This window comes from Trichechus manatus, unplaced genomic scaffold, assembly GCF_000243295.1.
Source record: "Trichechus manatus latirostris isolate Lorelei unplaced genomic scaffold, TriManLat1.0 scaffold00018, whole genome shotgun sequence".
Taxonomy (NCBI): domain Eukaryota; kingdom Metazoa; phylum Chordata; class Mammalia; order Sirenia; family Trichechidae; genus Trichechus; species Trichechus manatus.
In genome coordinates, this window is record NW_004443954.1 from 10818467 (window position 1) to 10844139 (window position 25673).

Below are 25673 nucleotides of genomic sequence, written 5' to 3' on the forward strand. Positions count from 1 at the left end.
GAGGGACTGAATTGCTGGGCTGAGGGCTATGGGGACCATGGTCTCTGGAAACATCTAGCTCAGTTGGCATAACACAGTTTATAAAGAAAATGTTCTACGTTCTACCTTGGTGAGTAGTGTCTGGGGTCTTAAAAGCCTGTGACTGGCCATCTAAGATACTCCACTGGTCTCACCCCTTTGGGAGCAAGGGAGAATGAAGAAAACTAAAGACACAAGGGAAAGATTAGTCCAAAGGACTACCACGGCCTCCACCAGTCTCAGTCCAGTACAACTAGATGGTGTCCAGCTACCACCACTGACTGCTCTGACAGGGATCACAATAGAGGGTCCCAGACAGAGATGGATAAAAGTGTAGAACAAAATTCTAACTCACAAAAAAGACCAGACTTACTGGCCTGACAGAGACTGGAGAAACCCCGAGAGTATGGCCCCTGGACACCTGTTTAGCTCAGTAATGAAGTCACTCCTGACATTCACCCTTCAGCCAAAGATTAGACAGGCCCATAAAAGAAAACAAGAGTAAAGGGGCACACCAGCCCCGGGGCAAGGACTAGAAGGCAGGAGGGGACAGGAAGGTTGGTAATAGGGAACCCAAGGTCAAGAAGGGAGAGTGTTGACATGTCGTGGTGTTGGTAACCAACGTCATAAAACGATATGTGTACTGCTTAATAAGAAGCTAGTTTGTTCTGTCAACCTTCATCTAAAGTACAAAAAAAAAAAGTGGTGAGCATTTGTATAAAACAAATAAAAATAAATTAATGTGTAATCCTACCATGCAGAGATAATCGCTATTAACATTTAAGTGATGTCCCTCCAGCCTGTTTTCTGGGCATGTATGCACATAATTTCACAATAGTGAGTCAGAATGTACTGTTTCCACTTAATTATGTAATATGGAATCTATAAGATATTACTAAAGAAACTAAATATTTAATGGTTCTATGGTATTCCTTTCTGTACCAGTATCATAGTTTCCTTGTTAATCCATTATTCTTGAACATTTAGATGGCTTCCAGTTTTTCAGTATGATAAACAAAGACAGTTTATTTCCAATTCTACAGAAAGATTAAGTCTTGATTTATAATACTGGAGCAATAATTTGCTAAATGCTTCAACTTCCAGAAGAGCCTAATTGTTTCCAAGAAGAATAGTTTGCACTGGGAAAATCATTTTTAATAAATACATTTTTAAATATAATTACATAACACAAAAGCCTAGAACTAATTTTGTTATCATTCTGTAGTTTTGTTTTGACTGTGCTAAGTACAGAAAAATGCTGTTCTTTTATATATTTGCAGAATGATCAAGTGAAAAACTTCCTTAAAAACAAACTTAAAAAGTTTTCAGGAGAAATTAAATGTGACTTGTTTCTGTTTTCCTTTTAGGAAAATCTCTCTCCTTGCAAAAATCTTAGTGTTTTATATTTATATGATAACCGTATTAGTCAAATCACTAACTTGAATTTTGCCACAAATCTGACTCACCTGTATCTACAAAACAATTGTATATCATGTATAGAGAACCTCAGATCATTAAAGAAACTGGAAAAACTGTAAGTGCTTTTATTTTTAAGTAATGTAAATATTTGCCATCATTACAGTATTTACATTTTATGCACACAGGCAGTTCCATTATGTGTGTAAGTTCCAAACATAAATTGAATATGAAATAGAGTCTGATTCTCACATGGGTTTTGTGGGACAGTCCTCAGTTTTTATTTTCTTGTACTATTACCAGTACAAAATAAATCGTTTCACACTTAATAGTCAACAATTTTATTAAGCCCGATACTTTTCTTTCGGGGCGGGGTGGTGGTGAGTTGTTTTAAGGGTTTGTTGCTGTTACTGTCAGGTGCCGTTGAGTTAATTTCTACTCATAAAAAAACCCAAAAATCCATTGCGGTTAAGTCGATTTCGACTCATAGCGACCCCACAGGGACACCTAAAATATCCTCACTTAGGCTCACCTGGAGAAAAAGTCCTATGGAACCTAGATGAGTCTGCCTTTCAGGAGCTCACATCTCAGAAGGACAGGGTCGTAGAGGTAATGATGTCCATGTAGATTTTATTTTAAAAGGCTTTTACGGCCTATTGAGGAGCCCTGATGGTGCAGTGGTTAAAGCGCTAGGCTGCTAACTGAAAGGTTGGTAGTTCGAACCCACCAGCCACCCCACGGAAGAAAAGATGTGGCAGTCTGCTTCCGTAAAGATTACAACCTTAGAAACCCTGTGGGGCAGTTCTAGTCTGTCCTACAGGGTCACTATGAGTCAGAATCAACTGGACAGCAGCGAGTTTTTTTTGTCTGTTTCTAATGATTATTAGACAATGAAAACTGGTGGATCCAACTTCCCCAAATTGGAAGAACTATCAGTGCTTCTTAAAAAGTTGGTCAAAGGCCTCAGAATGGGGAGATAAGAGTAGGGTGAGTAATGCTTATTCAAAATGCAGATTACCACATTCCAACCTTGACCTGCAAATCAGAATCTCTGTGGGTTAAGTCCAGAAATCTGCATTTTTAAACCTGCAACCCAGGTGATTCTTATGCAACCTATCATTTGAGAATTACTGATAGAATTATGGAAACCCTGGTGGCGTAGTGGTTAAGAGTTGGCTGCTAACCAAAAGGTTGGCAATTTTTATCCACTAGGCTCGCCTTGGAAGCCCTATGGGGCAGTTCTGCTCTGTCCTACAGGGTCACTATGAGTCGGAATCAACTCGATGACAATAGGTTTGGTTTCTTGGTTTGATACAGAGTTTAATAAAGACCATTTCAATTCTCTCACTTTAAAAAAAATTAAAAACTTATTTCTTAGATTAAATGAAGTTTAAGAATAAATTTGTCATTCAGATGAACTTTTTCACGGGTTCAATATAAACAACATTCTGCATGTATAAATTTATCATAGCTCAATGACTTCTATTATGTTTTTATCATGTTTACGTTCTCAAAAATATTTATTTAGAATTATGTCTTTGTTTTACAGGTATCTGGGTGGCAATTACATTGCTGTCATAGAAGGTTTAGAAGGATTGGAAGAACTAAGAGAGCTTCATGTTGAGAGTCAGAGGCTCCCACTAGGAGAAAAACTTCTGTTTGATCCAAGAACTCTTCATTCTCTGGCAGTAAGGACCATTTAAGTATTTTGACAAGGAATATAGTGATTAACATGCTATAATGGAACAGGAAAATGGTGAAGGTATATTTGGACATTATAAATACTCTGCATGTGTATATGGCCTGCTGAGAGCTTCTTTGAAAGATAAAGCTAATTTTTCCCGCATAATTTTTCAAAGACTCAGCATCTACAAAGCAGGGATAATTAAAAGGATCAAATGAAGGATGTGAAAAAGTTATGTAAACTATGAAGTTCTAATACAGATGTTGGTTCATTCACAATTTGGGCCTTGGTGGTTATCATGGCTCACAATTTAAAATTTTAGGGAAAACCTAAGGAAAGAGGAGCGCCCAATTATTTGTTGAATTTTAAGCCACCTAGACAGCCATTAAAGGAGCCCTGAGGGCAAAATGGTTAAGCGCTTGGCTGCTAACCTAAAGGTCAGCAGTTCAAACCCACCAGCCACATCAAGGGAGGAAAGGCCTAGTGATCTGCTTCCATAAAGATTACAGCCCTAGGAAACCCTGTGGGGCAGTTCTGCTCTGTCACATTGGGTTGCTATGACTGGGAATCCACTCAACGGCACACAACAACAGACAGCCATTACTATAGTAAGACACTTTCTTCCTGGATTCTGATTGGATTATAGGTTGTGCTACAAACGGCTCTGCCTCATCAGAACCATGTAGGTCTGAGAGCACTGGGTTCAAGAGTGATATAAGTGATTGTGTCACCTGACAACCAGTCACCTCATATGGAGGTATCACAATGACTTGAGAAGTTAGAGGGTGCCACTGATGTACTTGCTAATCCTCAGGACAGGGAATTCGTTGGGTTAGTGTAAACATGATGCAGCGGTGTCTGACCTCATCTAACTTCACAAGAGGGAGAAGAGACAATCAAGATCAACATCAGGCCAGCGCTGATTCCTATGAGATGCAGGTCAAACATACTTCCACCCTCCAACCTTTTTACCAATTCTGACACCAGCCATCCCTCCCATCGCACTCTTTGCTTTTCTGCTGGGTTTGATAATTCGTTGCAGTGGCCATACGGAACTCACAGGCAATACGCACAATTATGGGGTTTATTAGGGAAGTAACAGGTTACAACTGGGGATCAGGAACAACAGACTACAACTTGGGATAAGGATCTGAAAGCATATAGGCAAAGTCTCCCTTCTTCAGTGCAGGACAACCTTCTCAGCTCTTCTCAGTCATGCAGGGCTCCTCTTGGTGCCCTGAAGACAGGCTTCTCTCGATCCCCTGAGGACAGGCTCCTCTTGGCACCCTAAAGACAGGCTCCTCTCAATCCCCAGAAGACAGGCCCCTCTCGATCCCCTGAAGGGAGGTTCCTGTCGATCCCCTGAGGACAGGCTCCTTTCAGGCCCCTGAAGACAGGCTCCTTTCAGGCCCCTGAAGACAGGCTCCTCTGAATCCCCTGAGGGCAGGCTCTTCTTGATCCCCTGAGGGCAGGCTCCTCTTGATCCCCTGACGGCAGGCTCCTCTCGAGCCCCTGAGGACAGGCTCCTCTCAGGCCCCTGAGGACAGGCTCCTTTCGATCCCCTGAGGACAGGCTCCTCTTGATCTCCTGAGGACAGGCTCCTTTCAGGCCCCTGAAGACACAGGCTCCTCTCCATCCCCTGAGGGCAGGCTCCTCTTGATCCCCTGAGGACAGGCTCCTTTCAGGCCCTTGAAGACAGGCTCCTCTTGATCCCCTGAGGACAGGCTCCTTTCAGGCCCCTGAAGACAGGCTCCTCTCAGGCCCCTGAAGACAGGCTCCTCTCAATCCCCTGAGGGCAGGCTCCTCTCAGGCCCCTGAGGACAGGCTCCTTTCAGCCCTCTGAAGACAGGCTCCCCTCAGCTCTCTCAGGACAGGCTCCTCTTGGCCCCTTAGGGCAGGCCTCCTCTTTTGGCCCTGGGCCCTTGGCCTCATTCAGGCCTGGCCTCTGCCCTACTCTGGCAAGTGTTAAAAACCCCTTTAGCTCTAGCGTTAAGTGCCCAGAGGCACCCTACTCTGACAGCAAGCTTCCTGCCCAAAGGCTCTCAGCTCTCTTGTCCATGGGTCAGTAAGCCCACTGTAGCCACCTTAGTCCATGGGCCAGGAAGCCCACCATGCCGTCTTGAGCCAGGGTTTTGGTTCTGCTGCAACCATTTGTCTACCACCATTTCTCTGTCACTGCTTCTCGCCGTCTTGCACCATCTCTGGTGTTACAGCTCTTTCTCTCTGTCTCTTGGGTCTAGGAGGTTCTCAGAGCAGGGACCCCAGGTCCAAAGGACACGCGCCACTCCTGGCTCTTCTTTCTTGATGGTAGTGAGTTCCCCTCCTTGCTCTGGGATTGGCTGTCTTTTTAAGCATAGTGGGATGGCAAAACTGACCAATCCCCTTGTTAGGGTTCCATACACCTTATTTGCAGGGTCCTACCCCCACGGGGGTTCCATACACCTTATCTGCATTATTATCAATGCTGTCCAATCCCCTTGGTGGGCCATGAGCACCTTATTTGCATAGTCCCACCCAATCATTGAATGGGAGTTACAAGACCATGCATGGCTAAAATGGCCATATTAAGTAATTCAGTACACAACAGATAGGTTGGTTTCAATTCTGGGGCACTAGAAATAAATGCCCTGGATGGTGCAAGCAGTTAAAGCACTCAGCTGCTAACTGAAAGGTTGGAAGTTCAAGTCCAGCCAGACACTCCTTGGAAGAAAGGCCTGGCAATCTGCTTCCAAAAAATCAGCCATTGAAAATTCTATGCAGCACAGTTCTAGTCTGATACACATGGGGATACCATGAGTCAGAATCAATTTGTCAGCAACTGTGTGGATCATAACAGATTATGGATAACATTGCAAAGAATGGGAATTCTAGAACACTTAATTATGTGCATGCAAAACCTGTACATAGACCAAGAGGCAGTTTTTCAAACAGAACAAATGGATACTGTCTGGTTTAAAATTAGGAAAGGTGTGCATCAGGGTTGTATCCTTTTACCATACTTATTCAATCTATATGTTAAGCAAACAATCTGAGAAGCTGGACTATATGAATAAGAACGTGGCATCAGGACTGGAGGAAGACTCATTAACAACCTGCAATATGCAGATGACATAACCTTGCTTGCTAAAAGTGAAAAGGACTTGAAGCACTTACTGATGAAGATCAAAGACTACAGCCTTCAGTATGGATTACAACTCAACATAAAGAAGACAAAAATCCTAATAACTGGAACAATAAGCAACATCATGATCAGTGGAGAAAATATTGAAGTTGTCTAGGATTTCATTTTATTTGGATCAGCAATCAAAGCCCATGAAAGCAGCAGTCAGGAAATCAAATGACATATTGCACTGGGCAAATCTGCTGCAAAGGGTTTAAAGGGTTTAAAGGGTTGAAAAGCAAAGATGTCACTTTGAAGACTAAGGTGTGCATGACCCAAGCCATGTTATTTTCAATTGCCTCCTATGCATGGGAAAGCGGACGATGAATTAGGAAGACTGAAGAACTGGTGCCTTTGAATTATGGTGTTGTTGAAGAATACTGAATATCCCATGGACTGCCAGAAGAATGAACCAGTCAGTCTTGGAAAAAATACAGCCAAAATGCTCCTTAGAAGCAAGGATGGTGAGACTTCATCTCACGTACTTTGGACATGTTATGAGGAAGGACCACTCCCTGGAGAAGGACACCATGTGTGGTAAGGTAGAAGGTCAGTGAGAAAGAGGAAGACCCTCAATGAGATGGAATGACACAGTGGCTGCAACAATGAATGGGCTCAAACATAACAATTGTGAGGATGGTGCAGGACCGGGCAGTGTTTCATTCTGCTGTACATAGGGTCGCTGTAAGTTGGAACCAGCTCAACGGCACCTAACAACAACAATAACAACATTTATAGAGTCACCATAAGTCTAAATCAATTTGACTGCAATGGGTTTGCTTTTTGGTTTTATACATAGTATTTAAATAGACACTTTAATATGCTAATTTAGTTATTTTTCTTACAGAAATCCCTCTCTATATTGAATATCAGCAACAATAATATTGATGACATAAGAGACTTAGAAATGCTGGAGAATCTTAATCAGCTCATAGCAGTTGACAACCAACTTCTGCATGTGAAGGTACTGTAGAGAAAAATCAATTTAAAAAAATATTTACATAAAATTTTCATGGAAGAAAACTTACGTTTTGAATTAGCTATAAAATATATCACCTTAAAAACTAATCTGGATTTGTTCTGTAACTGGCTTATGAATTTCTACTTCTTAGTATATTTATTTGCATATTTCTGCCTTCTTACCTGGCTTTCTCCTCCATACCTCAATGCCTCCATCCCTCATCAACAGAAAAAACTTTCTCTGAAAGGAAATACATGCTTTTTTCCCTTTCTGTATTATTTTTGCATCAAACATTTTCTCGAGAGACTAGATTTCTTGCCCCTTAACTCTGATCTCTCATTGAATGAGTTTCTAGTAACTGTGACTAGCACTGAACTCTCTCCTGGCTGCTACTATCTGAGGAAGTACCCTGGATCTTGAACTTATTCTAATTTTCACTACCTATATTCTTGTCATGTTATCTCATATCATGCCATATTCATTTGATTATTTATGCATTCAAACATGCACTGGATACCTACGTATTTGTCAGGGAATGTACTGTGTGGTATAGAACAGAGGAGGGAAAGGTAGTCCTTGGCCTCAAGGAACTCACCATCAACAAGTAATGAGACTACAACGTGATTCTGTTTTCATAAGTGCTGTGACTCGATGGCAACAGGTTTGGTTTTTTGGGTTGGTGGTGGCCCTAACTCAGCTGGGGATAAGGAAGGCTTCCTGGAGACAATCATCTGTGAGCTGAATCATTGCCACGAGCTTGTATTTTCTGGTTTAGCAATGGGATGGACTGTGGTATAATTTCTTTAGGTAGGGAACAGAGGAGGAAGAATAGGCTCCCTTTCCCCCCTAAACAGAGCTCTTGTTTTCAGAAGTACTTCCAGACAATCTTCCACTGATCCTAAAAAATGCTATCCCTGGCCTTCTTTCCAAATTCAGACCTGTTAACGTGGCTCATCCCATGACTGCTATAAGCAATAGATAATTATACAAGTAAATAAATATAAATTATATTTAATATAATTAAATAAATAAATATATACATATTCAGGAGCCCTGGTGGCACAGTGGTTAAGAGTTTGGCTGCTAACCCTAAAGGTCAGCATTTCGAATCCACCAGCTGCTCCTTGGAAACCCTATGGGGCAGTTACAGTCCTGTAGGGTCGCTATGAGTTGGTATCGACTTGATGGCAATGAGTTTGGTTTTTTTGGTATACATATTCTCATACAAATGAATTCCTCAAGATATCCAAAATGTGATTAAACAAACAGGGCAAATGTTTAAAATAAAAAGACCATAAGGAAGCTCCAGTCGATTAGTTGTTTCAACTTACAATATGAAGCATGTAAGGAGTTCACAAGATAAATTCTGAATTCAAACATATTTACATTTTTAGAGTGTTCTAGATTTTTATCACTGGACATTTTGTATTCATTATCAGAATATTTAATTGTCCTACGATTTTGTATTGTTTGTGATAGAACAGGTGGTCTTATATCAGAAATACTATATATGTGATCCTCTTCAAAATGACAAAGCCTGGAGTACCAGTCTTTGCTCTGAGTAGAGAATGCCTGGGAACTGGGAACAGAGTAGCTGAGCAGATAAGCGTACCTTCCCTGGGGAGAGAATGGTGAAGATTTCCCATCTCCTAGATTGGCATCAGTTTGGATCAATTATACAGGTGTGATAAGTATTTTTCCTAAGTGTTTTTGTGAGCCCAGCTTCTAAGCAATGTATTTGGCAAACAGATATTCAGTAATGAGTGGCGAATATATCTTGAAAAATTTGGTTAGTTGTTAATTATTATAACTACCAAGATTTATTTGTTACTGTTATTAGTTTTAAAATCTTATTCTGTTACACTTTTAACTCAGAGCAGAAAAAGGGAATTTGATAGCAGGACAAAGCTGCTAACCTCGAGACGATCCCAAAGAAAGGTTTTTTCTCTGTGATTTTAAGGTCAAGCAGGTTTGCCCACAGTGATTACTTCTTGGTCATTTTAGTCCTGCATAATGATTATAAATACATAACCAGGTATATACATAACCAGGATAAATACCCTAATTACTGCTGATTATTCCTTCTACTAATCAGTGCCTAAATAACCAAATCCTCTTCATTTTTTAAGACTGAACTTAGTGTCACCTCCTCTGTGAAGCATTTCCTGACACCTCCCCCATCAAGTTAGTCTATTAAAAATATTTATTATATTCTGTGTGCCAGGAACTGTTCTAGGCCCTTGAAGATACATGTTGTAGGCATTGGGGATGCCACTATAAATAAGACAGACAGGACCTCTACCCTCAAGGAACTTATATTACAGTGGGACAGGAGAGGGAAAGGTCAGAAAATAAATAAGGAACATTGTGAAAAGTGTTATGAAGGAAATAAATAAGATTACATAATATGGAAGGGTCAGTGGATATTTTAGATCAGGTTATCAAAAAAGGGCTGTGAAAAGATGGCATTTACACTGAGATCTGAAGGATAAGAAAGAAGTAAGCTGTGAAAAGAGCTAGGGAAAGAACATGCCAGGCATGAGGAACGGCAGATGCAAAGTTTCTGAAGCTGAAGGGAGATTGGAGTGTCCAAGGTACAAAAAGAGGCTGCTTCATTGTGGCAGGCTTCCCAGGACAAAAAATCAATTGTATTCCATATACTAGCAAGTGAACAACTGGAAAATAAGATTTTTAAAAATACTATTTACAATTTCATCAAGAAACATGAAATACTTAATGGATAAATTTAAGAAAATATATGCAAGACATGTGGGGTTGCCGCCGAGTCAGAATCAACTCGTTTGATTCTGGTTTGGTTTATTATCAACAAATATTTAGATTTAATTGTAAGCATTTTTGCTTTTAGTGCATACCATTGTTTTTTGAATATTTTGTTTTACCTTTCCTCGAATTCTCCATTCTGATTCATTGTTTATTTGCTGGATTGCTTCCTCTTGGAATTAAATTTTATAAATGTTGCTGAATTTCTGAAGTGCTGCAAATCTGAAAAATATCTTTCTTTTATTATCACAAACAAAACATAGTTTGGCTGGGTATAGAAGTCAAAGATTATAGACCTTTTTCGTCCAGAACTCTATAAAAATGCTGCCCTGCCTTCCGCTATGCCGTGATTCTGTTTCTCCTTCATTTGTTGGTTTATTTTTCCTAGCTGGATGCTTGCAAGGTTTTGTGTTTCCGTGTTCCTTGAATTCAGAAATTTAAGCAAAATAGATCTAGGTGCAGATCTTTACTTCACAGTTCACCCTGTCACTTGGTATGCCATTTTGATCTGTAGATTTAGGTGTTTTTATGAAGTATTTTTAAAATTATTTCTTTGATTATTGCTTGTTTATTATTTATCCTTAATTCACTTTTTTCTTTCTAGAATTTTTTTAAAGCAGATATCATTCCTGGATCTATTTTCCAAATTTATGTATTTATTTATCATTGTGGTGAAAATATACACACCAAAACATTCAACAATACAACAACTTCTACGTTTACAATTCAATGACATTGATCACATTTTTCATGTTGTACCACCACTATTACTATTCTTTTCCAAAATATTCTACCACCATTAACATAAACTCATTGCCTCCCAAACAAAAACTCCTCCTTTCCCCCTTTCTTCCATTTCTGGTGACAATTAATCATCTTTGGTTTCTATAAATTTGCTTATTTTGTATAAGTGAGGTCATATAGTATTTGTCCTTTTGTGACTGATATTTCCCTCAGCATTAAATTTTCAAGGTTCAAAAAAAAAAAAAAGAAAATATGTACAAGAGCTGTATAGTGAAAAACTACAAAATTGTTGAAAGAAATTTTAAAAAACCTAAATAAATGGAAAGATACACCATGCTCATGGATCAAAAGACTCTATATAGTTAAGGTGTTTATTCTCTCCAAATTGAGCTATAAATTCAACACAATCTCAATCAAAATCCCAGCAAAATTTTTTAATTGACAAGCTGATTCTAAAATTTACCTGTGAATCAAATGACCTTGAATACCAAAACAATATTGATAAAGAAGAATAAAGTTGAAGAACTTACCCTACCTGATTTTACAACTTTAAAATTACAGTAATTAAGACAGTGTTCATGTCTTGATTATTGTAACTTTACATACATATATGGTCAATTGATTTTTGACAAAAGTTCCAAGATAAGTCAATGAGGAAAGGATAGCCTTTCAAAACATGGCAGTGGAACAACTGGATATCCAAATAAAAAGAGTGAACCTTGATCCTTCACCCCATACAAAAAAAATTACTCAAAATGTGTCATATATAAATTTAAATGCTAAAATATAAAACTTTTAGGAAAAAAAAAGATTAGACAAAGATTTCTTTAAAACACAAAAATCATGGTCTATAAAAATTTGATAAACTGTACTTCATCAAAATTTAAAACTTTTGCTCTTCAAAAGACATCATTAATGAAAATGTAAGCCAGACACAGAGAAAAAATATTAGCAGCACATGTATCTGAAAAGCAATTTGTATTCAGAATATATAAAGAACTCTTACAAACCTATAATAAGAAGACAAATAACCCTATTTAAAAATGGGCAAAAGATTTCAACAGGGATTTTACTTCAGAAGATATATGAATGGTCAATAAGCACAGGAAAAGATGCTCATTATTCATCAGGGAAATGCAAATTGAACCCAAAATGTCATACCATTATACAACCACTAGAACGGCTAGAATTAAAGAGACTGACAATAAATACTGTTGATGAGGCTGTGGAGCAAATGAAACTCTCATCCATTGCTGAGGAAAATGTAAAATAGTACAACCTCTTTAGAAAACAGTTTGATGGTTTCTTAAAACTTAAACATGCACTTACCATACAACGCAGCCATTTCACCCCTAGGTATCTACCCAAAGAAATGAAAATCTATGTTTACACATAAACCTGCACCAAATGTATATAGTGGCTTTATCTGTTACCTGGGAAGCAACCAAGTTTCCCTCAGCTAGAGAATGGCTACGTAAACTGTGATAATCCATGCAGTGGAATGTTGTTTTTGTTGGTAGGTGCCTTCGAGTAGGTTCTGATTCATAGTTACCCGACAGGACAGAGGAGAACTGCCCATAGCGTTTCCACAGAGCGGCTGGTGGGTTTGAACTGCCAACCTTTTGGTTAGCAGCCGAGCTCTTAACCACTGTGCCACCAGGGCAATAAAAAGGAACAAACTGCTGATGCACACAACAGCTTGGACAGGTTCAAAAACGTTATACCGAGTGAAATGACTCAGACACAAAGAAGTACATGTATATGACTCCATTTATATGAAACTCTTAGAAAGTAAAAATGAATGCATATATTAATAGATAGCAGATCAGTGATTGCCTGGGCCAGGGGATGGGGAGAGACTGACTGGAAAGGAGCATGAGTGAATCTTTTGGGATTATGGAAATATTCTGTATCTTGATTATGTTCGTTGTAACATGAATGTATATGTTTGGTCATTTAAATGGATGTATTTTATTATATGTCAATTATACCTCAATAAAGATGATTTTAAAATAATGTAAGAAAAATTTTCAGAACTGAAGAACAAGTTTCCAGATTAAACTGGTCTCCCAAGTGCCAAGAACAGTGGATGAAAAATGATGCACACCAAGGTCTATCCTTAAACATTTTAGAATATACCAAGTATAAAGAGAATATCCTAAGGGCTCCTACAGAGAAAAAGAGATCGTAATACAAAGAATCAGGAACCAAAATGTACTCAAGAGTTATCAGACTCTTCAATGTGGAAGACAGTAGAATAATGCCTTCAAAAATTTGAGGGAAAATTATTCTTAATCTAGAATTATATGGTCAATCACTTTTTCAATCAATTATGAGATGTAAAACATTTTTAAACACGCAAGTTCCCAGAAAATTTACAGCACTCATGCTCTTTCTCAGGCAGCTCTTAGAAAATGTGTTCCACCCAAGCAGGAGCCTAAACCAGGGAAAGAGATATTGGAAATGGGAGAAAGGCAAAGGTAATCTCCAGAATGAAGGTGAAAGGAAGTCTTAGGATGAGCTGTACAGCAGGCTAGAGGGCAACCTGCCCAGGCTGCAGCGGGCTAAATTGGTGATGTTGTTGTTAGTTGCTGTTAGTAAGTACACAGAAAACTAAGCAAATAAATAATCAAGCAATTTTCAACTCTAGGGAAAGTAAGAAGCAATCATAGTACACTATTTGGCTTAGCTGTGAATAATATGTAAGTAATCAGTTCTACTCTGTCACATGGAGTCGCTATGAGTCCGACTCAATGGCACCTAACAACAACAGCAATCTTAATAATGTAATTACTGAATATTAATTTAACCAACATTTTAGTATAAACATATTGACAGGCTAGGGAAGAGAAGTGTAGTGGAAGTGGGGTTAGTATTTAAGAGAATTAAATCAACTTCCATAGTAGGAATTCAGTAGATAAATATCTAAAATTGAAAAATCAAGGAATAGCAGTTGTTACTTAGAAATGTGGAGGTAAAGTTGTGTAGAAATAGCTGATGAAGTTGAAAGTGGTTTTGTTATAAGCCGTAGGTACTCTTTAAGTTTGATTATGAACCTTATTATTGAGGTCTTTTTAAATAATTGAGGTAAAATTCATGTAACATGAAATTATGAGTTTTTAAATATTGATTGTATTACTTTGATAAAAAGAAAAATCAAAGGTGGTAAGGAGCAGCTGGTTAATATAACTGTTAGCTTGTATCTAAATATATCCGAGGAGACACAGCCCCTGAAAGCAAAGTACTTTGATCTTTGACTTCAGCATTCCCCAGAGCCCAGCCCAGTGCCTGGCACACAGTAGGTACCCACTAAATGTTTGTTGTTGTTAGCTGCTATTGAGTTGACTCTAAATCATGATAGTCCCATATACAACAGATCCAAATGTTGCCCAGTCCTGCCCTATCTTCATGATCGTTGGTATGCTTGAGTCCATTGTTGCAGCCACTGTATATTTTGAGTGCCTTCCAACCTAGTGAGCTCATCTTCAAACACTATATTGGACAATATTCTGTTGTGATCCATAGAGTTTTCATAAGCTAATTTTTGGAAGTAGATCACCAGGCCTTTCTTCCTAGCCTGTCTTAGTCTGGAAGCTTTGCTGAAACCTGTCCACCATGGGTGACATTACTGGTATTTGAAATACCAGTGGCATAGCTTCCAGCATCATAGCAACATGCAAGCCACCACAGTATGACCAACTGACCAGTGAGTGGTGGAAATGTTTATTGAATGAGTAAATAAGAAAATAAAAGACATACAACCACCTAGGCAGGAGATGCAAACCATTCGGGAAGTTCAAGCAGCTGGAATATACCAGAAGTTGCTTTTCCCTCCTGTCTTAGTCATCTAGTGCTGCTATAACAGAAATACCAACAAGTGGATGGCTGTAACAAAGAGAAATTTATTTTCTCACAGTTTAGGAGGCTAGAAGTCCGAATTCAGGGTGCCAGCTCTAGGGGAAGGCTTTCTCTCTCTGTTGGTTCTGGAGAATGGTCCTTGTCATCAATCTTCCTCTGATCTAGGAGCTTCTCGAGGCAGGGACCCCGGGTCCAAAGGACACACTCTGCTCCTGGTGCTTCTTTCTTGGTGGCATGAGGTCCCTCTCTTCTCTGCTCGATTCTCTCTTTTATATCTCAAAAGAGACTGGACTCAAGATACAACCTAATCTCATACATTGAGTCCTGCCTCATTAATATAACTGCCTCTAATCCTGCCTCATTAACATCATAGAGATAGAATTTACAACACATAGGAAAACCACATCAGATGACAAAATGGTGGACAGTCACACAAGACTGGGAATCATGGCCCAGCCAAGTTGACACATATATCTTGAGAGAAGATATCCAGGGAGTGAGGATGAAATCTCAAGTTCTTTTACTTCCAGCCAGACGACACCAGCACTTAAAAGTGCCTAGACACAGCTTCAGGGGAGCTGTGGACACAGAAGGTGCCTGGGGTACATCTGAAATGGGCTTTTGTGGTCCTTTTTAAATCATCCACTGACAACTTAGTCAAAGAACATGTTGAAGTCCCGCATCAGATTACTAACCCTCTTGTTGCTCTTTGTATCGTTGGGGTCAATGTCTCTATTTTGTGGCTTTAATTTTTCCCCGTTCTTTATCCTCATTGAAGTTGCCCAAAAGCTGCTGACATCAAGCCCTGTGCCACGAGGGAGAAATCTCAACATGCCGTACATAAGGTCGCTGACATCCATCCTAAGAGTCAACAACAGACAGCTCTGGGCCATGGGGAAAAGGAGTGGCCATCATTAGGGAATTTGAGTGAAACCGCTGTCTTTACTGGGGGGTTAGCACTTAGAGCAGCGGCTTTTACACGGACGCTGATAGGTTCTTCAAATGCACCCACAGAAAACACATGAAATAACTGAGTGTAGTTCTTACATAGTTATGTTCTCTTGCAAGCAAAAATACAAGGAAAGTACAGTTTTAAAAATGATCACTTTTGCTGATAATTTATCATTGTCTCTGAAATTAATTCAGAATTTAAATCATTATTCAAATGTGTATTAAAAATGGACTCTTTTCACAGTCACTATATTAAATATTGTAAATATTGCAATAGATTATCCAGCACTTGAAAGTCCTGTCAATCTTATACATAGATTTTTGTAAAGTGTTATAAACTAAAATATGTCAGCGATTTGTGTATATTTACAATTTGTCTTCTTGTAGTCCTATTCCATAGAACTGAATTTACATATTTTTTGGCACAAAAGATTCAATTTTAAGTACCTGATTTAAGAAAAAACTGAAAATACAACAGTCCCTAGGGTGGTTAAAAGGAGTCCCTAGGTGATATAAACGGTTAACGTGCTAGGCTGCTAACTGAAAGGCTGGAGGTTCAAGTCCACCCAGAGGTGCCTCAGAAGAAAGGCCTGGAGATCTACTTCCAAAAAACCAGTCACTGAAAACCCTATGGAGCAGTTCTACTCTGAAAGACATGGGATCACCATGAGTTGGGGTCATCATGAGTCAGAGTTGACTCAATGGCAACTACCGTATTTTTATGCAAATAATACATGCCTTCTACCTTTGTTTGCCAACCACTCCTTCCCCCCACATGGTATTTTCATAAGCACGCTATGCTAATTTTTTTTACAGCAACATGTGAAAAAAAAAATTGGCATAGTGGCTCTTACAAAAATACCTGTAAGGGGAGGGCTATGTTGGCAAACAAATGTAGAAGGCACGTGTTATTTGTGTAAAAAAATATGATAGGTTTTTATTTTATTTTATTTTTTTAAGGATGGTTAAGTAACTTTGAATTTCCCAATCAAGATTCTGGTCTGAGCAGTGAAGAAGAGAAAGATATTTCAGCAAATTTAAAAGAAATACATGTAGCAAGGAAGAGTACAACCTGGTGACAAATCCTTGAGCTCTGTGGAAAGGATAAAAAAGGGAAAAGAAGAAGAGAATTGAGTCACTGGGAAATACAGGCATCCCCAAATGATGCCCATATCTCACTCACTGAGGGTCCTAGCACCATTAGAGGCAGAGGCACAGGATACGGGCCTGTAAGAAGCTGGGTGGCCAGGTGGCTGCTGGAACACATTGGTCCTTCCTGACGCTTGGGATTTCATTCCCTTTCCTCTCTTCCCCTCTACAGGTCCACAGCTGCCAAGGACTCCTTCCCCCAGCACTCCCTAGCACTGCCCTGACTTCTATCCCCCAGTTCAAAGCTGGTCCAGGACAGGAAGTTCAATGTAGGACCATACAGAGGGATGAAAAGAGGAGGCAAACCATGTCTTTCCTCCCTCTTTCCATATTTTTGCTCCCTCTAATCAGCAAAAGGAGCCCTGGTGGCGCAGTGGTTAAGATTTCGGGCTGCTAACTAAAAGATCGGCAGTTCGAATCTACCAGCTACTGCTTGGAAGCCCTATGGGGCAGTTCTACCCTGTCCTATAGCATCACTATGAGTCAGAATTGACACAACGGCAAAGGGTTTGGTTTTTGTTTGTTTGTTTAATCGGCAAAATCTTCAAAATCGTTCCATCTTATTTCTCCTTTATAATTCCCATCCTGCTCCTAACCTTGGACCCCCTGCCTCTCTCCTGTTCATTTACTCCTTCCTTCATGCATTCATTCATTTCTTCTTATCCATTCATTTAACACACCTACTATGTGGCAGCATTTGCTAGACACCGAGGGAGACAATAGTGAACACAAAACTGATATGATCCCTGGCCTCATGGAGCTTTCAGCATTAAGGGGAAGAGAGACATTAAACACATAATCACCCAAAAACAAATGTAAAATTGCACCCGCAGCAAGTACTACAAAGGTGAAGTTTGTGGCTCTGAAGATTCTATAATAGGAGGACTTTCCTTAGTTAAGGAGGTCAGTGAAGGCTTTCCTGAGGAAGAAGTTGCTGAGCTGAGTTCTGAGAGACGAAAAGTACTTAACCAGGCAAAGGGAACAGCATGTGCAAAGGCCCTGGGGCAAGAGAGAACATGGCAAATATGAGGGATTGGAATCAGAGGGAGCAAAGGTGTAAACTGGTGTAAACTGATGCAGTGCCTCATAGGTCACAGTAAAGAATTCTGTCCTAAGAACAATGGGGAGTCATTGATGGTGTAGCTGGTATATTCGAACTGCCGATCTTTTGGTCAGCAGCCCGAAATCTTAACCACTGCACCACCAGGGCTCCTTTTGCTGATTAGAGGGAGCAAAAATATGGAAAGAGGGAGGAAAGACATGGTTTGCCTCCTCTTTTCATCCCTCTATATGGTCCTACATTGAACTTCCTGTCCTGGACCAGCTTTGGACTGGGGGATAGAAGTCAGGGCAGTGCTAGGGAGGTAAAGTAATTAGAGATTAGCATTTTGAAAAGATCACTGTGGCTACAGTGTAGAGAACAGACTGAAAGACACCAGCCTAGTTCGGAAGTGAGAGAGTGACAACTTGAATAGGACGAGGGTGGAAATGAAAAGAGTGGTAGATTGGAGAGATGTTTAGGAAGTAAAGTGGACAGGGCATGATGGTGAATCAGATATAGGGAGTGAGGGAGACGGAAATATCAGGAATGATTCTCAGTCACAGTAGGAAACAGAGAACTCAGGAGTAGGGTTTGAGGAAGAGGAAGAGATCATGAGTTTTGGTCATGTACAGATTGAGGTACCTTTGAAATGTTCCAGAGGAAATACCAAGTAGACAATTGGATGTATGAGGCCAGAACTCAGAGGAGAGATAAATACGGGAGCCTTCAGCAGACAGCTAAGTGGTCACTGAAACTTCCATCCTGGATAAGATTGCGTAGAAAGAGTAGCATAGAGCAAGAAGAGAATATATGAGGGAACGCTCAACGTGTCTTAACACAGTCTGGTTGTTCCTTGGGTGTACAGATGACTCTTCCTTCCTTGGAGTAATAGAAGCTTTACCAGTATCATCAATATGACCTCTCCTTTTCTGTAGAGGGTCTCAATAGAAATGGAGAAGGTGGTGGGTTACGGGAGGAAAACTTTTCTCTAACTGTGACACAATTTTACATTCTGCTGTGGTCCAAGGAAGGGCAACAAATGTTTGAAAGGAATAGATCATAGTAGATTGTAGATTATAGAAAAGGAAGCAAGTGAACTGATTCCTGAGGGTCTGGCGCAGGGGATGGCTGCTCCTGTGACTCAGAGGGGGCTCAAGGGCTCAAGGGCTCTGAAAACATGGCGATACACTATGGGAAGGTTTTTACAGTACTGTCACTGCCAGCTATTCTTTAGGCCTTTTCTCATTATGTAGGTTTTCATGGGCTGACCTAAGCAATGGTCCACACGGTATGACATTGTTTTTATGCGGTGTGTCCTGAATTCTTAAAAGCAACTTTTAGAAAACAGCCTGTTCATAAATTGGTATGTCCATGGTCAAAGGTTTGTTCCTTGTGGGGTCAGAGACTCGTGAAGGAACCATGGAACCTGCAAGAATATAGAATCACAAAGTCATGAAGGAAGTGGTCACAAGGATCAGGTGCTTCAAAGAAGATGAGACTGAGAAAGTCCATGTTAGGCAATGTGGGTCAGTGATATGGTACGTGGTGTCTTCAGTAGCGCCAGGCTGCAGGTTAAGGAAGTGAGGCTGTGGCCTAGACCCTTCTAATTCCAAATGTGGCCCTTACACCAGCAGCACCGGCATCAGAAATGCAGAATCTCAGCTTCTTCCCTGGACTTAACAAATCAGAATCTGCACTGAAACAGGTCCCTAGGTGATTCTTAGGCACATTCAAGTTTGAGGAGCACTAGTATGGACTTCTCTTACAAGGAATCTGGCGATGGTAGGTAAGAGATAGGATGAAAGCCAGAGGAGAGTAAGAGATGGGAAATGTAAGAGGGAGAAGATCCTAAGGGAAAAAGGCCCGATGGAGAGGGGAAGGTCAAGAGAACTGATTAACCTGGGAAAAGAGACGGGACTCTTCCTTTGTTGAAAAAGATGGGAAAGAAGAATGAAGAGGAAGTGTGAGACCAGAGGCTAATAACTGAGAAATCTTTGCGGGAAGATGACCCACTTCTCAATAAAACTGATGTTGAGGCCAACCACTGAGAAGAAGAAAGAGAGGTTTTAGGCCATCAAATAACTCCATGGTTTAGAAATTCCTCTCTCTGACTCACAGGGCTCTAGTTTAAATGACATTTACCTTTGGTTAATATTTGTTTGCATTTTTTTATGTGAAGTTCCTTAAACAAGTACATATCAACAAGTATGTAAAAATATTAAATAATCTAATGACCATTTACAAGAAAACTTCTGCATTTTTTGCAGGTAGCTTGATGAGCTTTGTAATTTGAGCCATGAACATCATTGAGGCAACCTTAATAGCTTGCTGACACTATTAAGTCAAATAAATAGGGTTGCAAAAATGTATTAAAACTTGAAAGAACAAAAAACAATTTTTAAGTCTCCACCTACAGTTTTTAATCCTGCAAAGTTTGCTAAATCAATATGATCTGAAAAGTTCATCTCACAGTCAGATATATTAGTGATTTGCTTCACTGGTTTTCTGATGACCACTTATCATGAGGTATAGCATCTTCAGAATGAATGGTGGAAATCAACTTAATGGGCTTGCGTCTTTATATAAACTAAAGATTTGATTTCTAAGACACAAATGAACAAACCACTATGGCCTGTCATGTTTTCCCAGTTTCTAATTTATTCAACCTCTGCTCAATATTGACCCTGACAAGCAGAGTGTCCCAAAGATAAATTTATTCAGTCTACAGTTTAGTCAGGAACCAACCAAAAATTATAGATTTTCCCAGGCAGATGATGACAGGCAGTCAGGGGGATGACAAATGGCTGTCTTTCGATGTAGTTAGGACAGTTGGGCCAGACGTTTCCAATAAAGATTGGAGCGTGCAGGTCAAATACAGGTTCATCAGTGGTCGTCATTAACTGTGGAGAAGGCACTGAGGCACCAGCCCTGCATGGGAAATCACCTCGGCTCCTCACTGTTTAGCAGCTCTCCTCTCAGTGATAGCATGACATGATCATTTATCAAACAGAGACTCTCCAGAAAAGTGTCTGGTCCCTTTAGCGTAACTTATTGAAGGGCAGGGAAGTGAAAGCATTTCATGAAAGACAGGAAGGCAATGAACAACCAGAGCGTATCCAAAGGGTAATCGTATTTCAGCACAGGATTACTTTAGTCTTAAATAAACATACACTGGAGGGAGTATGCTGAGGGTCATTTATCAAGTGAGGAACAATTAACAAAACTCTACAGGACTCTTTATCTACAAAACTTTAAAGTTCTCTTATTATTGACATTCATTACATTCAACACTGTACAAAAATGTAATACATAATCCCTTCCTTAAATGTTTTTAGAGTCAGAAAAAAATACAGTGGAATTCTCACATAAATAAAATAAGTATGCCTGTGTTAACCACTGTTGTACAAATGTTGAGGATAAGGTATGATCCCAGGCCCAGGACTGAGGGCTGAAGTTTATAATTTTGAAAAGAGTTTTCTTGTAAGAACTTGTTTTTTAGTGGGTCAGAAGCTTATTCTTCCTCATTTACAACAATTTTTGTTCTTTATTAACCAAAATTAAGAGAAGGGGAATGAGCTAAGGGGTGGCAGGGTAGGCAAAGACGCAGAGAACACATTTATTACTTAGCTGCTTTGTCCCAGGCTCATCTGTATATGCCATGGCATCCAACCCTCATTATCATCACTTTGTAAATGAGGACACTGAGACTCAGAAAGCCTAAGTGACTGGCCCAAGTCCCACCGTAAGCAGTGGTGCCAGAAACTGTGGATTGCCTCTTTTTTAAAAGAATAACTCCTTACAGTTTCACATAAGTTGTTCCCTAGGATCTCTGAACATACTTAGGATTCATTAAGTAGTTTACTGAATAATGGGGTAGGCAAAAATGGAAATACTTTGACCACTTTACAGAGGAAGGGGTTGGTCTCAGGAAGCTGAAGGGACCTAGCAGGTGCCCTGCAGGGAGTCCTAGACACCCAGTTGTCCTTGTAACTATCCCCCAAAGGTAGAGTTCCATTATACAGGTGCAGGTGCCCAGCCAGGGTTCCGATTTTGTTACCTCTGTGTTTATGACAGTTTTGTAGAGATTTTTAATGTGTGAAAGGGGAACTGCTATTTTTAAAGCTTCATAGTAGAAAATGCTTCTCTAAAATCTAAAGTATAAATGCAATCTTACCAGAAAATTTTTCAAAAAATGAAATATCTAAGTAGTAAACATGAGTAGAGCAAAGAATAAGATGGAGGGCACAAATAGGTTAAATAGATACATATAAGGCTGAAACGATATCAAGTTTGGAAGGTGAGGAAACGATCTGGGGAACAAAAATACCAGACAATGCACAATTTGCTTTCAGCTTTGCAATTAAGAACATGTATGAATTCATCTATAATATGTTTCCCAATTTCCCCCTTATACCCCATGATAATTTTTTTCTTTCTAAATTTTATTTATTTTGTTGTTGTTGTGGAGAATACACACAACAAAACATACACCAATTCAACAGTTCCCATGATAATTCTGATCTAAAGTTTGACTTGTGGAAAACAAATGGAAGAATCATAGCTCTCTGCCGGGTGCCGTCTTCTGAAATCTTCGTTAACCGTATAATCCTCACGTCCATTTTCTAAAGAGCAGCAATCTTCCTAGATACCCACAAGATCACATACGGAGCAGTGCTCTGAAAACCACAGAGCTTGCCCTGAGAACCAGTCAATACTGGCAGTTACTATTAGCAGCAAAATATGTGCTTTAAAAGAATGCTTTTGTCTGAGTGAAGGGAGTTTTCGCTCTCTTTTTTTTTTTTTTTTCCGCCTATACCATACCATAGCTGTTGCTGTCAAGTAGATCCGACTCATAGCGACCCCATAGGACAGAGTAGAACTAACTGCCCCATAGGGTTTCCAAGGAGCAGCTGGTAGATTTGAACTGCCAACCTTTGGTTAACAGCCGAGCTCTTAACCACTGTGCCAAAGAGAATAAGTTGAAGGCTACAGAGTAGAAAAACATTTTTTAATGACTTTTTTGAGTACTTCATTACAGGTTAAACTTACTTGGTTTTAAATTTTTTTTAAAAAAAAAACTTTTTTGTAAACAAACATAAAAAATACCTGAAGTATATTTCATTTCCCATTTAATAGTAGTTAAAATAGCAATTGGGGAAGGAAGGTGGAAAGAGGAAGGAGAGAAAGCAAGGGAAAGGATGTCAGAAAGGCAAGGAATAGGGAAGAGAAATAGTGACTGGTGGGAAAGAGAAACCCAAACAGGGAAAAAGAGGAGAAGAGGGCAAAGTGAGAGCTGGTTCTTAAGTGCCACTTACTGGGGTGTCAGATGCTGGAATAACTAACTATTCCTTGAAATATGAACTAGCTGATTTTTTGGTAAGCTGTAAAAACAGGCAAACCTTTATGAGACAACAAAAAGAAATTGTACTCACAGTATGATGACAATTTTAAAAGAAACCCCTGCGCTCAAAAAAGAAGACCAGAAGGATGTGTAACAACAAACTAATAGTCATCTTTGGGTGATAAGCATGTTAGTGATTTTTTCTTCTTCTACTTTCCCTTTGATATATTTTTTACAGATTTTAAAAATGAATATGCATTCTGTGTAAAATAAAAAGCAACAATATATAGTTTGCAAGGCCTGTGGGCTGCTTACTCCTTAATTGCCTTCATCTGTGAACTTCCAGCAGCTCCAGTGAGAACAGGGCGTCCTCTGTAGACTGGGGGGTTGGGGGCAGAAGTGTTTTCTGAGCGGCAGGTTGGGTCCATTTAAGGAAGTGTCACAGAGAACAGGTCTGTGGCTGCCAGCTCAGGACCTCACCTTTTCCCTCATCTTTAGTCCCCTCTATTAGCAGTACAGGAAGCCTGATGGCACAGTGGTTAAGCCTCGACTGCTAACTGAAAAGTCAGCGGTTCAAGGGTGGGAGAAAGATGTGGCAGTCTGTTTCTGTAAAGATTACAGCCTTGGAAACCCTATGGGGCAGTTCTGCTCTGTCCTATATAGTCGCTATAAGTTGGAATCAACCCAACAGCAACAGGTTTGGGGTTTTTTTTTTTTGTTTTTTTTTAAATTTATTACTATCATCAGTGTAAGGAGCCCTGGTGGTGCGATGGTTAACTGCTCGGCTGCTAACCAAAAGGTCGGCAGTTTGAACCCACCATCAACTCTGAAGGAGAAAAGACCTGGTGATCTGCTTCTGTGAAGATCAGAGCCCAGGAAACCCTAAGGGGCAGCTCTACACTATCATATAAGATCACCGTGAGTCAGAATCAACTCCATGGCACACAGCAACAATTCCAGTGTAGTCCCTGAGTGGTGCAAGTGGTTAACTTGCCTGCTAACCGAAAGGTTGGAAGTTCAAGTCTACCCAGAGGCACCTTGTAGGAAAGGCCTGGTGATCTACTTCTGAAAAATCAGCCATTGAAGAAACCCTATGGAGCACAGTTCTACTCTGACACACGTGGGGTCGGCCTGAGACAGGGTCAACTCCACGGCAACTAGAAAATTAGCGGTTTAAACCATTTTATCTAAATAATTATTGTGCACCTTCTAAGTACCTGGTACTGAGCTAGAACTCCATGAAAAACAGTAATAACATTTAAATACAGTTAACTGGCATGCTAGAAATACTGATAATTACGAAATACTTATGTCTTGCTTTTTCTTCTGTAATTACAGGATTTGGAGTTTTTACTGAGCAAGTTGATGAAGTTGTGGAAAATGGATCTAAATGGAAATCCTGTTTGTCTCAAACCAAAATACAGGGACAGACTGATTTTGGTGTCCAAATCACTAGGTACACATTTATATTATATCGTTTTCTTAGAGAAAGCAACCTGATTGACTTTTTGATTAATTTATCAGCTAGCCTCCAGAAGTGTAAATATGACATCTGCCTCTATAAAAATGTTCAACTTTAAATTGGATATTTTGAATAAGAGCAAAAGTTAAAATTGAGAAATAAAGCATGAACAAATGTCCACTTTTCAGAAATAGTTAAAGCACCAGATAGTCATTCTTTGAAAAGAAAAGGTGGCTGTTACCACTAAACATCGCTAGCTATAAATGTGTAGAACTTGCTGACATTTTCCCAAACTTTCATTGGTACAAATCCTCTGAAGACTCCAAGAGACTCCTTAGCTCTTGGTCATGTAGCTCAAATTGATCAAGGTTTTCATTGTGTTATGGATTGAATTGTGTCCCCCCAAAAAATGTGTTGTAAATCCTAACTTCTATGCCTGTGGTTGTAATCCCATTTGGGAATGGGTCATCTTTGTTATGTTAATGAGGAAAGATTGTGTAGGGTGTATATTGAGTCACTCTCTTTTGAGATATAAAAGAAATTAAACACAAGCTAGCAAGCAGAGATAAGCGAAGAGAGGTGCCAAGCCACATGAAGATCACCCAGGAGCAGAAGCGCAGAGGAAACAAGGATAGAGCCAACAAAGAGAAAAATTCTTCCTCTAGAGCTGACGACCTGAATTTGGATATTTAGCCTCCTAAACTGTGAGAAAATAAATGTCTGTTTGTTAAAGCCATCCACTTGTGGTACCTTTATAGCAGCACTCGATAACTAAGACAGAATTTGGTACCAGAAGAGTGGGGTGCTGCTCTAACAGATACCTGTGGAAGTGGTTTTGGAATTGGGTAATAGGTAGAGGCTGGAAGAATTTGAAGGTGCCTTTTAAGGTGCCTAATAGTAAAAGCCTAGATTTCCTTGAAGAGACTGTTCATAGAAGTATGGATGTCAAAGGCAATTCTAGTGAGGGCTCAAGGAAGTGAGGAGGGTGATAGAGAAAGCCTCGGTCGTCTTAGGTAATACATATGGTGCCAACAACAGAACGTTGCTAGAAATGTGGAAATTAAATGTGCTTCTGGTGAGGCTTTAAAAGAAAACGATGAACATGT

General features: G+C 39.8%; 1 protein-coding gene across 1 annotated transcript in view; it reads left to right on the plus strand.

Moving 5' to 3' along the window:
* PPP1R42 (protein phosphatase 1 regulatory subunit 42) overlaps positions 1-24824 on the plus strand; it is a 32060-nt gene extending 7236 nt beyond the window's left edge. Inside the window, exons 2-5 of the mRNA XM_023727728.1 lie at positions 1386-1552; positions 2984-3122; positions 7126-7242; positions 24444-24824. Of these exons, the coding sequence (XP_023583496.1) occupies positions 1386-1552; positions 2984-3122; positions 7126-7242; positions 24444-24605 (585 nt within the window). The 3' untranslated portion in view covers positions 24606-24824. The remainder of the gene's footprint in view (positions 1-1385; positions 1553-2983; positions 3123-7125; positions 7243-24443) is intronic.
* Positions 24825-25673: the final 849 nt, after the last annotated feature.